Source organism: Prionailurus bengalensis, chromosome C2 (genome assembly GCF_016509475.1).
Source record: "Prionailurus bengalensis isolate Pbe53 chromosome C2, Fcat_Pben_1.1_paternal_pri, whole genome shotgun sequence".
Classification (NCBI taxonomy): domain Eukaryota; kingdom Metazoa; phylum Chordata; class Mammalia; order Carnivora; family Felidae; genus Prionailurus; species Prionailurus bengalensis.
Genome location: NC_057350.1, coordinates 153,456,626 through 153,469,612, shown reverse-complemented (window position 1 = coordinate 153,469,612; position 12,987 = coordinate 153,456,626). Strand labels below are relative to the sequence as shown.

General features: G+C 57.9%; 1 protein-coding gene across 4 annotated transcripts in view; it reads left to right on the top strand.

Annotated features, from left to right (window-relative positions):
• The window catches only part of SLC22A14 (solute carrier family 22 member 14), a 29,570-nt gene extending 17,556 nt beyond the window's left edge, over window positions 1–12,014 (top strand). For all 4 annotated transcript variants that reach the window (XM_043595735.1, XM_043595737.1, XM_043595734.1 and 1 more), the window contains exons 5-13: window positions 735–838; window positions 980–1,134; window positions 2,129–2,297; window positions 5,801–5,921; window positions 6,203–6,300; window positions 6,761–6,975; window positions 9,155–9,263; window positions 9,860–10,063; window positions 11,641–12,014. In XM_043595735.1, the coding sequence (XP_043451670.1) occupies window positions 735–838; window positions 980–1,134; window positions 2,129–2,297; window positions 5,801–5,921; window positions 6,203–6,300; window positions 6,761–6,975; window positions 9,155–9,263; window positions 9,860–10,063; window positions 11,641–11,809 (1,344 nt within the window). In that variant the 3' untranslated portion in view covers window positions 11,810–12,014. The remainder of the gene's footprint in view (window positions 1–734; window positions 839–979; window positions 1,135–2,128; window positions 2,298–5,800; window positions 5,922–6,202; window positions 6,301–6,760; window positions 6,976–9,154; window positions 9,264–9,859; window positions 10,064–11,640) is intronic.
• The last annotated feature ends 973 nt before the right edge of the window (window positions 12,015–12,987 follow it).

The window sequence follows — 12,987 nt, the reverse complement described above, 5'->3', positions numbered from 1 at the left end:
TTCTCCTGAGTTGTCTATAGCTACCCCACAGGCCCAGAGATGTGCCCTCACCCTCATTGAGCAGGTGGGGAAACTGAGGCCCAGGGAGGGGAAGTGATTGGCCCGAGGTCACCCTGCAGAGGAAGAGCGAGGGCAGAACCTTAGGGTTCTGTTGTCCAGCCCTGGCTTCAGCTGTCTTCTCCGGGAAGCTGGAGCGGATTTGGGTGCAGAGGCAAATGTCAGTCGGCAGGCCTTGCCATCTGTCCAGGGAGCTGCTTCTGTAGTCGAGATCCTGCCCTCTGAACTCACACAAGATAGAGAACCCGGGGGAAGAAGCAGCTTTCATCGGGCGCCTCCTACAGGGTTTCTCAGCCCGAGCTGCAAGCTGGGCCCTTCACCGCACAGACCTGCCCAACCGGAATCTCTAGACTGAGGCCTGATATCCGTACTTGGGAAAGGGTCTTCAGTGATTCCCGTCTTTGCTCAGTTCCCTCTCGGCCTCTTCCCCATTTTGGTCTGGGCCTCTGGTCCCCTCTCTCCAGGCCTCACTCCCAGAGTCTGCCAGGTGCCGGGTAGAATGCAGAGGTGACACCTGAGGCACGCTGCTGCAGGCCCGGTTGCCTGTCCCTGACCCAGGCCTCTTCTGCCTAAAGGCCCACCTGGGGGTTGGGGGCGGGGTGGAGGGGTGTAGTCTCTAGACCCAGAAGGCTGGCCCTGGGTGGAGACCTGTAGCCAATCCTGTATAACCCCCCCAGTTTGACTTGGTGTGTGGCAAGGAGCAGAACTCGGAGACCATGCAGACCATGTTCACCGCGGGCGTCCTGACCGGGTCCCTCATCTTCGGACTCATGAGTGACAAGTGAGTGCATTCAGAGCTAGAGTCTCAAGCTGGGCAAGGAGAGGGTAGGGGCACTCAAAACCTGGCCCTGGGTGTCGTGCTGGGCGAGCCAGGGAGGCCCTCGCGCTAGGCTAGGCGCAGCCTCCCTTCGACCGCCCGCAGGCTGGGCCGCTACCCCACCATCCTGATGTCGCTGCTGGGGCTGATCATCTTCGGCTTCGGGACAGCCTTCGTCAACACCTTTCACCAGTACCTGTTCTTCCGCTTCGGCGTGTCCCAGGCCTTGGTGGGCTACACCATCAGCAGCGTGTCTTTAGGTGAGCCCCGGCCCTGCAGGTGTTGTGAGGGGCGGGGCGGGTGGGGAGCAGAGGGCGGGGCCTGGAGGGGCGGGGCCGGCCGAAGGGCGGGGCGATCGTGGGGCGGGGCGGGGCTGGCGGGTACTTAGGGACCCTGCAGGACGAGTAGAGTTGAGGCCCAATCCAGGCCGGCCGTGGAGGGGAGAGGTTCTTCCCAGCTGCCTGTGGCGATGCGGGCCAATGTCCGCAGACCGTCCTTCCAGACTCATCCTCCACCCTAGGCCCCTCGTACCGCACGCATTACCCCCCTTAACTCTCTCGCATCCCCCCTACATGGCTTACATTTATTGAGCCCTTCGGAAGGACCAGGCGAGCTGCTAACCCCGTTACATACTGTCTCAGCGTGTCATGACAGCACCCTGTTCAGTAGGTGCTCATCTATTATCCCTTTAACTGAGAAGGACACTTGAGCCTCAGGAAGGTAACCAACTTGCTCAGGGCCACACAGCAGTTACAGGAAGGAGCTGGAATTTCATCCCTGGCCTGTGGAATGCGAAAGCCCTAAGTGCCCATATGCTCATCGAGCTTACAGCTGCTGTGGCCCAGTGAGCTCAGGGGTTCCCGGCCAGAGACCTCCTCTCACTGGAGCGGATCAGAAGGAGCTAGATTCTCCCCAGGGCCCGAGGCCGGGGTGGCCAAAGCCCCGAGGCACTAAAAACAAACACAAGGACACAGATTCCTCGCCTCACTGTGTGTCAGACCACGTGTGAGGACTTGTACCCAGAAATGGGCCATCTCTGAGAGAGACACATGGGGTCGGGCAGGATGTGTTCAGAGGGAGCAGTCAGGCTGAGAAAGGACCGGAGGCTATCTGGTACGTCCACCTAGGGCAGAAGAACGTTCACCCAGGCTGAACTGTCCAGAGCAGGGCTGGGGCATCTCAGAAGTCTGGGTACAGGGGTAGCCCTGGGGACACTGAGCTGACCACGATTTTGTCCTCTTGGCCTCCGCACAGCCACTGAGTGGCTAGTGGCTGAGCACCGGTCCCATGCCATCATCCTGGAACACTGCTTTTTCTCTGTGGGAGTCATGTTCCTGACAGGGCTTGCCAACAGCCTTCCCCACTGGCGGCTGCTGTTTCTGGTGGGTGGCGCACCTGTGTTCCCCCTCATCTTCTATATCTGGTGAGCAAACAGGGCACGCGCAGTGACGGGTCTGACGGGCTGGAAGTTGAGGGTTTCGGGGGGTCCTTGAAGGGGTGGAGTGGGTGGGATTTTCCCTTGAAGAAAGTGGATGGGATGTGGATGTAATGAGAAAGAGCCCAGGGCCGAGCGCCTGGAACCCTAACCTTAACCCCCATCAGAGGAGACCCTCAAAGAGATGTCAGAGAAGCAGAGAAATCAGAAGGCAAAGTGTTGAGAGGCAGGAGCTCAGGACAAGGGCATGGTCAAGGTTGAAGGCAAGAAAGGTGATGCTGGGGAAGAGTCTACTGGCCTTGGTGGCCTGGAGTAGCCTCAGTGAAGTGGCAGGGGGTTGAGGGACTGAAGAGAGGCTGAAAAATGGAGCCTTCCACGAGGTGACTCTTCCACAGCGCTGGGCTGCGGTGGGCAGGGGCAAAGTGATAACGTGGTTGGACAGCAAAGACAGAGTCAGGGAGGGTATGTGATGTGCTGACTTGTGGGGCGTCACAGACAGGAACCCGAGGGCCTGAAGCTAGGAAGGGACAAGTGATTGGGGAGGGAGGGAAGAGAAGGCAGATAGAAGAGGAAGAGACTGAAATCACCTGGTTAAGGGCCAGGCAGTTCACTGTGAAGGAAGGATCAGGTCTCACCTTGGAATCATCACATTTAATCTTTACGACCCTGAAAGATGGGTGTGAGTCTCTTGGGCGCTGAAGACGTGGGGGGTGGGGGGCGGGGAGGGGAGAACCGAGGCTTGCGAGAATGGAAGTAACTTGCCCTGGGCCACATAGCTACCAAGTGGCGGTTTGGGATTTGACTCCGCCTGTGTGGCCCCGGAGCCTCTGCGTTTTACCCACTGCGCCATACCCAACATGGATGGTGAGAGCAGTTACCAGTTAAGAGTGAGGCCGGGTAGGTGGCTTGGAGACCTTCCAAATTCGGCAGGTGCTGGAGACCGTCTTTGGCAGTCACCGGCATGCCCAAGTGTCCGTGGGGACCCAGCTGATGCCAGATGGCGTGACTCTGTCATGTAACTAGGAAATGGTGCTTCACGGCTTGACCTTGAAACATTTCTTCGAAATGTCACTACTGCGATGGATGCGTGTGGTTAACGACTACGTAACAACCAAAAGGTCCGTGGGGAAGAGTAAGTCGGCAATTTCAGCTCCCCTCGGCCCCCCAGGTCCTTCCCCAGATGCCATGACGCTGGACTCTCAGCTCTTTCTTCAGTTCTACATTCTGTGAACAGATGGCTCATTGAATGGGGTCCATTTTTCTTCAGACCCGCCCTGTCAGCTGTTCCTTCGCTGACTCGTGACATTATCTTGGGCAGGTTCCATCTCTTTACGGTCAGTCTTAGTTCTAAGAAAAAAAAGTCTCATTTTGATCATTCAGACGCACTTTCATCGGGCATGAAAAAAATCCAGTCCAGGCCAGTTTAAAACCGGATCTCACGTCTAGTTCGCAGCTTCTCCCCGGTGGCTAGCCGGCTCAGGCTAGTATTCTGACCTTTGCCCTTTCTCCTCCGTCTACCCGCTCGGTGATCTTCTAGATCCTAGGCAGCTCGGTGATCTTCTAGATCCTAGGCAGGAGAGGGGCCATGCGAGGAAAGAGATAAGTGCACAACAGGGGCTGTATTCATGGTCATTGTCCTCTGTAGGGCAGATGTTCAAATGCAGGTGCCTCAGGGGCTCACGCGCGTCTTCTCATGCTCTAGGCACTGTCTTCGTGATCTCTCCGCACCCTGTCCCTGGCAGGTCACTCCCCGGGCTCTCTCTGCAGGGGTCCCCTCACCCTAGCACGTGGGGTGACTTCAAGACAGCAGGGTCCACTTCGTCAAAAAGACTCTCACCACCCCCAGCCCCCGCCCTGCCATCGTGGATGGCTCCCACCGACTTCCTTCCTGAGGGGGAGCTCCCCCATCTCTGGTTTCGTGTAGGCCCTCCGACTTGAGGGGACACGAATTAGCTCTCCTGGAAATGACTGTCCAGAGGACAGGACAGCTCCCGCTTTTCTGAATCAGTAAGCTCCAGGCAAGGAGTGGGAGGGCAGACTGACTCCCTTTCGCAAAAGCGGGCTCCTTCGCCAGGTTTGAAGGGACGACAGCAGCCTGGGGACGGGAAGAGAGTCTTACCACCAGGAACCGGACGTTTCCAGCCCCTCAGCTTCTGAGCTATGTGTATTTCTTACGTCTTTCTTCCACCGGTCTTCTCTCCCACTCTCTCTATTGCTATCCTTTTTCATTCCTGTTGTTTAGAGTGGGCATGTGGTCAATCTCCCATCTTTCTGAAGAAGTCCCAGTTGGGTGACTTTCTTTAGGAGAGTTCCTCAGCCTTATAGTGGAGAAGGATATCAGGGGCACTGCTGGCTGGCCCCAGGGGAGGGCAGGAGCAGGGGCAGGCAGAGAGAATGCAGCTGCCTTGGGGCTCCTGGGTGGCTCCGTCGGTTAAGCTTTCGGCTTCGGCTCAGGTCACCGTCTCACAGTTTGTGAGTTCGAGCCCCGCGTCGGGTTCTGGGCTGACAGCTCAGAGCCTGGAGCCCGCTTCGGGTTCTGTGTCTCCCTCTCCCTCTCTCTGTCTCTGCTCCTCTCCCGCTTGTGCTCTCTCTCTCTCTCAGAAATGAATAGACATTAAAAAAATTTAATAAGAATGCAGCTGCCTCCAGTGTCATGGGCACATGTATACACTGCTGGCCGTGGAATTCAGGCTAGGGCCTCGAGAGGAGGGTGACGCGAGAATCTGCAGGGAGTGATGGCACAGTTTGTAAAGAATGCCCAATCAGGGCACTGACATCCATACTAACTCTGCCTCTGTGACCTTGGGCGAGTCCTTACCCCTCGAGGCTGGGAATAAAAACGGGATAATCAAACTAGGTCCAGGGCTGGGCAGGGATTAAACCGGATGATATATATATATATATGTAAGGGCATCAGGCACAATCCAGGGCACCTAATAAATGTTCGTCCGTGGAGATTCTGACAGCCCGGGAGGATCGGGAAGAACTGAGGGACCAGAGTTATGCAGAGGTCAAAGGCAGTGGGCAATGTGGCGAGGGAGGAGGTGGGACAGGGAGGACCTCTACTCACTCAAGCAGGGGCTGGGCCCTGGGGTCCTGCCCTCCATATTCTGCAAGCTGTTAGGAGACAGAGAGGGAGCAGGGAAATGCCACCCAGGAGAGCGGGGCTCTAATAGAGGCTGTGGGCGTGGGGGACAGTGCCCTCAGTGTGCCTGGGCAGGCAGGGCTGACGCCTGAGATCGGAAGGTAGGGAGTTTGTAGAGGTAGGCGAGGGGGAAGACGCTGGAGGGCAGAGGCAGCCTGTGTCTGGGGTGACACTGGGCAGTAGGGGGGCCGTGTGTGGCCGGGGCAGGGGAAGGGCTGACTTCCAGAAAGGGGCAGGGGCGCCCGAGGTTGATGGTCTCTTTCAAGTCCTCCGACACCCACGTCGCCTCATGTTGGAGGTCTCGGGGCATCTCGCAAGGATGGGTAAGAGCGGGTGGTACGTGCAGGATCCTGCCGGAGTCCCCACGGTGGCTGTTGATGAACGGGAAGTTGGAGGAAGCGAAGCAGATGCTGTGCTACGCGGCTGGCGTGAACAAGAAGACCATTCCCCTAAGTCTGCTGGACAAGGTAAGAGGCCTTGGGCCCGGAGTGGGGCCAGGACAGGGGCTGCAGGAAGGGCCTTTTCCTTCCTCATCCTTTCAGGTGGGACCTCTGCCCACAGGGTGTCCCCGGTCCACTGTTTGAGGAGAATGGAGACAGCGAAATCGAACCCTGCCAGTGCAAGGCCGGAGGCCAAGCTGGGACTGTGGGGGACGGGGGTGGGGGGCAGGAGGGCCTTGAGGTCCTGTGGGGGTGGGGAGCAAGCCGGGGTCTCGGCCTTGCCCCTGGTGGTCCTGCTTGTCCTGTAGCTCCAGCTGCCCAGAAAGAAGGTGACTAAGGCGTCTGTCCTGGACTTCTATAACAATAGGCACCTCCGAAAGGTGACCCTGGTGATGGGCTGTGTGTGGTGAGTAGTTGGGACCGGCTGGCAGGGACTGCAAGCAGGGCGTGTCAGGGGCTCTGGAGAGGGAAGGGGGCATAAGCGGGCTGCAGGCGGGAAGCTGGCCTACGGGTCCAGAGCTCTGTGCTCTGTTTCTGTCTCCCAGCCCGTCCCGCCCGGCTCGACCCTGCCTCTGTCTTTGTTGTTGTTAAGTTCACTGACCTATTTGTGAGACAGAGAGCTCTCAAGCAGGGGAGGGGCAGGGAGGGGGTGGGGGTAGAGAATCCCAAGCAGGCTCCACGCTGTCAGCGCAGAGCCCTACGCGGGGCTTGGTCTCACGAACTGTGAGGTCGTGACCCGAGCCGCAAACACCCCAGACACTTAACCGACCGAGCCACGCGGGCGCTCCTCTGCCTCTGTCTTTATTCCTGGCCTGTCTGTATCCGCCCCCCTCTCTCTGAATGTCTCTCTCCTGGCTTCATTTCAGGTTTACTGTCAGTTACAGCTATTTTACGCTGTGCTTCAAGTTGAAGGATTTTGCCATGAACATCCACTTCAGACAAGTGATTCCTGGCATCATGGAGGTGCCCGCCCGGCTGTGCTGCATCTTTCTCCTCGAGCAGATCGGGAGGAAGTGGAGCCTGGTTGTGAGCCTCTTCCAAGGCACCCTGATGTGCCTGCTTATCCTTATCCTCCCCCCAGGTACGGCTCACCCTCCCCTCGGCAGCCCCCAGCCTTCCTGCTTCCTCAGACCCCTTCCTCCTGCCCTGCCCGGCCAACAAGACACCCCGGGGAGCCAGCCTCCTGCTCCCACAGCTCACCTACCCTCCTGAGCTGGTGCCAGTCACTGGAGCACTGCCTCCCCCGAAGGAGAACTCCGAGACCGGGTGCTGGAAGCTCTCAGAAACCTGGGAGAGGAGGGAGTGCTGTCCCAGGACCCATCCTTGTGTGGGAGAGTAGGTGGCCTTCTTCCGGTCAGATCTGATGGTTGCATATGAACGGAGGCACACAAACAGGCCTTCACCTGGTACCCCCGGCCCTGCCTCTCATCTGCAGCTTCTGATTGGGAAACGCCTTTTATCTGTGACTCCACCAGGAAAAAAACGACCTGCCCACTGAAAACTGCATGTAACAGTGGGCTAAACTCTCCGGAACATTCTTGCATGGAGGCCTCTCCTTCCCAGGAAGGCGCAGTACCCTTCAGCTCAGAACCAGACAAGGAAATGGAGGCGGGGGGCAGGGGTGGCAGTATTTTCAAAATTTCAAAGAGCCTCTGGAAAACAGTGTGGAGGCTCCTCAAAAAAATTAAAAATAGATCTACCCTATGACCCAGCAACAGCACCGCTAGGAATTTACCCAAGGGATACAGGAGTGCCGATGCATGGGGGCACTTGTACCCCAATGTTTATAGCAGCACTTTCAACAATAGCCAAATGATGGAAAGAGCCTAAATGTCCACCAACTGATGAATGGGTAAAGAAGTTGTGGTTTATATACACAATGGAATACTACTTGGCAATGAGAAAGAATGAAATCCAGCCATTTGTAGTAACGTGGATGGAACTGGAGAGTGTTATGCTAAGTGAAATAAGTCAGGCAGAGAAAGACAGAGACCATATGTTTTCACTCATCTGTGGATCCTGGGAAACTTAGAAGATCGTGGGGGAGGGGAAGGGGGGAAAAAGTCACAGAGAGGGAAGGAGGGAAACCACAAGAGACTCTTAAATACTGAGAACAAACTGAGGGTGGATGGGGGGTGGGGGGAGGGGAAAGTGGGTGATGGGCATTGAGGAGGGCACCTGTTGGGATGAGCGTTGGGTGTTGTATGGAAGCCAGTTTGACAATAAATTATTTAAAAAAAAAAATTCAGAGAGCCCTTAGACGATGAATATGCCCCAGGTCACAGGGCTGGAGAGTGGCAGGGCTGGGGATGTGGGTGTTAAGATGTCAGGGTTCACTCCATCAGAATTGCTAACCGCAAGAGCCCCCTCAGCTGCAGGGGTCAGGGTGGGGGAGCTTGTCCCAGACCTGCCTCCGGGGGGAGCCCTCCTGCTCTCTGGGGGTTAGCGTTGTGCACATCTTGCCTGAGACCCTTCCTCTTTCGGATGCTGGCAGCGTTGACTGGCTAAAACAAAATGGGGAAACCAAGGCATTCTTAAATTCCTATGGCTTGGTGGTTTTTGTAAAAAGTGGGCCTACGCTGAGTCAAACAGAAACGTTTAAGACGCTCACATGTGTGAGGGAAACTGAGAATCCCCAATAGATGAACCGTATCTCTGGTTTCATCCCAAAGCCAAGCAAAGCTGGGGCCAGAGTGGGGAGCGGGGTGCGGGCAGGGCCCAGCAGAAGCTGGTAGAGGGAGAGCTGGAAGCTTCCAGCTCCCTCCTGCCCCCGGACCTCCCCAAGGCTGAGGAAGGGCCTTTCTGGGATCTTCCCTTCGTTCCTCAACGCGCACATCTGGCTGCCCAGAGTCGGGAATCCTGGAATGTCTTAAGAGTTGGGGCTCCAGGGCCCGAACCCTTCCCGGCCCCTGTGCACCCCTCCCTGCTTGGTCTACCTTGCAGAGGACGGCCGGGGAGGCGGGAGGGCCCTGAGCAGGTCGAGTAGTAGGGGAAGCGGCCTCAGGTGAGGATGCGGAAGAAGGGAGTGAGCCGGGAGGCAGAGGTGTGGGGACTGAGAGGCAGAGGGGAGGAGCAATCTCACCGCAGATATACTGGCCTGGCCCGGCCTGAGTCTGCTGACCAGCTGACCACCAGGTGGTGGGGGAGGACTGTTCAGATGCCTTGAAGAGGGATGGAGGGAGAGCAGATGGGCGGCCCCCAACCCTCGTCCCCAGGGGCAGACGGCCCCAGACTCAGGTGGCCCCGTTGTCTGGCCATAGAGCTGAAATCCATAATGGTCTTGATGGTCGCGCTTGGAGAGTTCAGCCTGGCGGCCTCGGTCACCGTGTTCTTCATCTACACGGCTGAGCTCCTGCCCACGGTCCTCAGGTAGGTGGCCTGGCGGGCAGGGCCCCTGGGGGGCATGGTGAGGGCACGCGGGATGGAGACTGAGACCTCGGTGAGAACGGCTGTGCACCCGGTGACAGGCACGTGATGAGTGGTTTCCCTGGGTCACCCCGTTGACCCTCCAGAAAATCCCCCAGACTCCATCATTAGCCCGATCTCAGACCACAGCATCAGGTGGAGGCCAGACAGCAAATGGCAGCAGCGGGCAGACTGCAGCCTCCGCCCTGCACAGCTGGCCCGAGATGTGACAGCCCTGCCCTGAGGCTCCACCCCGCAGCGTGGAGCCATGGTGAGGGTGGCAGCGTCCTGCCCCCCCACCCAACGCCACCACCCTGGCTTCTCCCCGCGGGCCCGCACGCTGCCCGGTGGGTCTCCTGCTCCAAGAAGTAGGCCCAGAAGAAATTACCGCTTGCCCTGAATCAGGGGGGAGCCCAATGCTGTGCAAGGGTGTCCGGGGAGTCGGGACGGGCTGGAGACTGGAGAGTGTGAGGTGTTGGGGAGCTGCTGTTTCCGCCCCACCTCCAGCCAGCCTCTGGGCCCAGGAGGCCTCCCAGACGGGCTCTCACCTCCCCTTCCAGGGCGACAGGTCTGGGGCTGGTGTCCCTGGCCTGGGCAGCTGGAGCCATCTCGTCCCTGATGATCATCAGCCAGAGACTCACCCTCCTCCCCATCCTCCTCTGCTGCGTCTCAGCCATCCTGGCCTTGTTCTTCTGCTCCATGTTGCCAGAAACGCAAGACCAGCCTCTCCCTGATGTCCTGGAGCACTACCCCCTACAGACAAGGTAGGTGTGTGTGGCCCCTGGGCTCTGGCCCTTGGCACCGTCTATCCCTGCCTGTTTGCCAGATGGGCCTGTGACACAAGGGCCACTCTGTGTCTACAGAAGTCTGCCCAGCTCTCCCGGATGCTGCCGCGACGCCCTCCGTGCAGCCTGGCCTCTGCCAGCTCCCACCCTCTTGGCTCTCCTGACCAACCCCGGGCCAGGTCTTCCCTTCCCCTCTGGCTGCCTGTCCGGACTGGGTGCTGTCCATGGAGATGCCCTGGGCCCCCTCCCTCCCATGGCAGAGGGACTGGCTGGCCACCAGCTCTCTGAGTACCTCTGATTTCCAGTCTGAACTCTCAGGTTCTCAAGGAGGACCCAGTCTTGATTCGTGACTCTGACTTCAAGGCTGCAGCAGCCCAGGGCCCCGTTTGGGAATTGGGCTCCTTCCTGATTGCTCCAGGGGCACTTCTGGCCTCTGGTCTCGTCTGGTCTCATGACTAGCAGGACCATGTCTCCTGGGGTTTGGGCCGATACACCCATCGCTCTCTCCCTGGACCTGAGGGGACCTGAGCACCAGTGAGGGACAGAGGCTGGCTGATGTCCTCCAGTGCCCTGTGCTCATATCACAGGGTGGCTGTCTCTGGCCATCCTCTGCCCTCTTCCCCGTCTCCCTCCCTCCTCAAACTTTTATTGGCACCATCTGTGCTAGGCGTTGTCAGAGGTAAGAGGTCCCCAGCCTCAAGCAATATTTTATGGGGAGAAAGTCTTCACTTAATGGGCTCTGAGGGAGGGATGCACGGGACCTATAGACGGCCCAGGAGGGAGGACCTTCAGCTTGGGGGGTTGAGGCAGGCGTCACAGAAGAAGTGACATTTAGGTAGGGCTTTGAAGGATGAATAGGAGTTTGTCCCCTTGTAGAGAGGGGGAAATGCAAAGCAGCAAGAGGAACTAAGAAACAGCCTCTGGAGCCAGAGGGCCTGGATTTCTGTCTCTGCTCCCGCTTCCTAGCATGTGCCCAGGGGAGTTACCTAATACCTCTGAGACTCAGCTTTTTCATTTGCAAAATGGAATGATACCAGAGTAATAAAAACAGCTAACCTTTATTGAACGTTTACCATGCGTCAAGTCCTGTTCCACACGTGCCTTTTCATACTTGGTCCTAACAACAGCCGCATGCAAGATAGGTCCTCTCGCTGTGCCCCATTTTACAGAGGAGGAAACTGAGGCACAGAGAGGTGAAGAAAGACATGAGGCCCAGCCTTTCTCTCTCATAGGGCTCTTGGTAAGACAGAGTCCACATAAGGCACTTGGTGCAGAGTCTGGCCCGTGGCAGGTGCACAGTAAATGCTAGAGATGAGCCCCAAAGATGCAGGAGTGTGAAGGGTCTGGGCAGGGTTGGGAGATGGAACAGGCCTGGTCCTGGAGGTGAGGGTCCCTGAGGGCGCATGACAAAGGTTGGCCGGGGACTTGCAGGTGTGGGAAGGCCCCACCTCTCGGGATCGCAGAGCCAGGCGTGGCCACTGCTGCCTCTAGTTACTACTGCTTTTCTTAGCCCCTAAAGATGCAACTCGTGACTTGTTCTTCAATGGCTTCTTCAGGAACATGGCTGAGGAACTGCTCGCCAAGGAAGTGGCACCCGAAGGTGGGACTGGAGACGTGGTGAGGAACACGGTTCTCGATTCCACGATGCTGAAACTGGACTCCGACGTTCTCTCCCACACACCTGTGCCGGGCAGAGCAGGGGACACAGACCCACGGAATGACTGAGGTCCAGGCCCCCGGACGATCTCGACCAGAGCCGAGTGGCTGGGTATGGGGCCGTGGACTCCAGGCCACGAACTCCAGGGGCCCAGTCCAGCTCGGGGGGCAGGGCAGTCCTGCTCCAAGGCCAGCCCTCGAGCCCCGAAAATGGTCCCTCCAGGGTGAGCTAGGGTGTGATTCATGGCAATAAATGTGCCGTGGTTGGACTTGAGGTGGCTTGGTCACAATTGGCTGTGTCTGGAGAGCCCAGAGCCCCAGGCCCAGAGGAAGCTGGGTCAGACAGGCTTCTCAGTGTCCTTCATGTCCTTAGCTAGCCCTTGGGGAGAGTGAGGAGCTCTCTGGATGGGGGGCTCGAGGGGCTGTGTCTAAGAGGGCTGGGAGTGGGTAAGGCCAGGACCGTGCACCCAAGCCACCCGCGTCCTCTAGCCCAGGTGTCTGCTAGCTGGGGCAGGCTGAGATAGATTTCAGCTCTGCCTGAAAGGAGGTGTGCACGTGTCAGGGAATAATGACTCCTTTTCCCATTTGCATGGCGCTTTCTCGCTCAGTTTTCCCCCTGACACTCACAGATAAGCACGGTCCCGGGGACTACCCAAACCACATCCTGGGGTATTCCTTCCCTGATGACTCCAGCCTGGCTGACCTCTGACCTCCGCCTCCCTGAGGATAAGCCCCCACATCCAGCTTACAGTCCCAACTACCCTGAGGGGGAGTCTGCCCTTCCCAGCCAGTGTGAGAGCTTCTCTAGACTGGAGAAGGCCCAGAGCTCCTCATCCGTTAGCCAGACGCAGAAACCTTTGGGTCAGGCCATGGGCCGCACATGCTTTCTCCCTGGGAGGGCAGGGCCTGGCTCTTCTCTTTCTCTGCCCCCGTAATTATCATCAGCTAGGGACGGCTGGGTGACTCAGTCTACGAGACGTCGGACTCCGTTTCGGCTCAGGTCACGATCTCACGGTTCATAGGTTCGAATCCCGCATCGAGGGCCTGCGGGCCCTCAGCACAGAGCCTGCTTGGGGTTCTAGGTCTCCCTCTCTCTGCGTCTCTCCTGCATGCACACGCACTCTCTTTCTCTCAGAATAAACAAATGTTAAAAAAAGTTTTAAAAAAAGAAAAAAAGGAAGATCACCAGCTTGCGGGGAGGAGCTAATTCCCTGGAGCTTCGGAGAGAAGGACAGAAAAGAATGTCC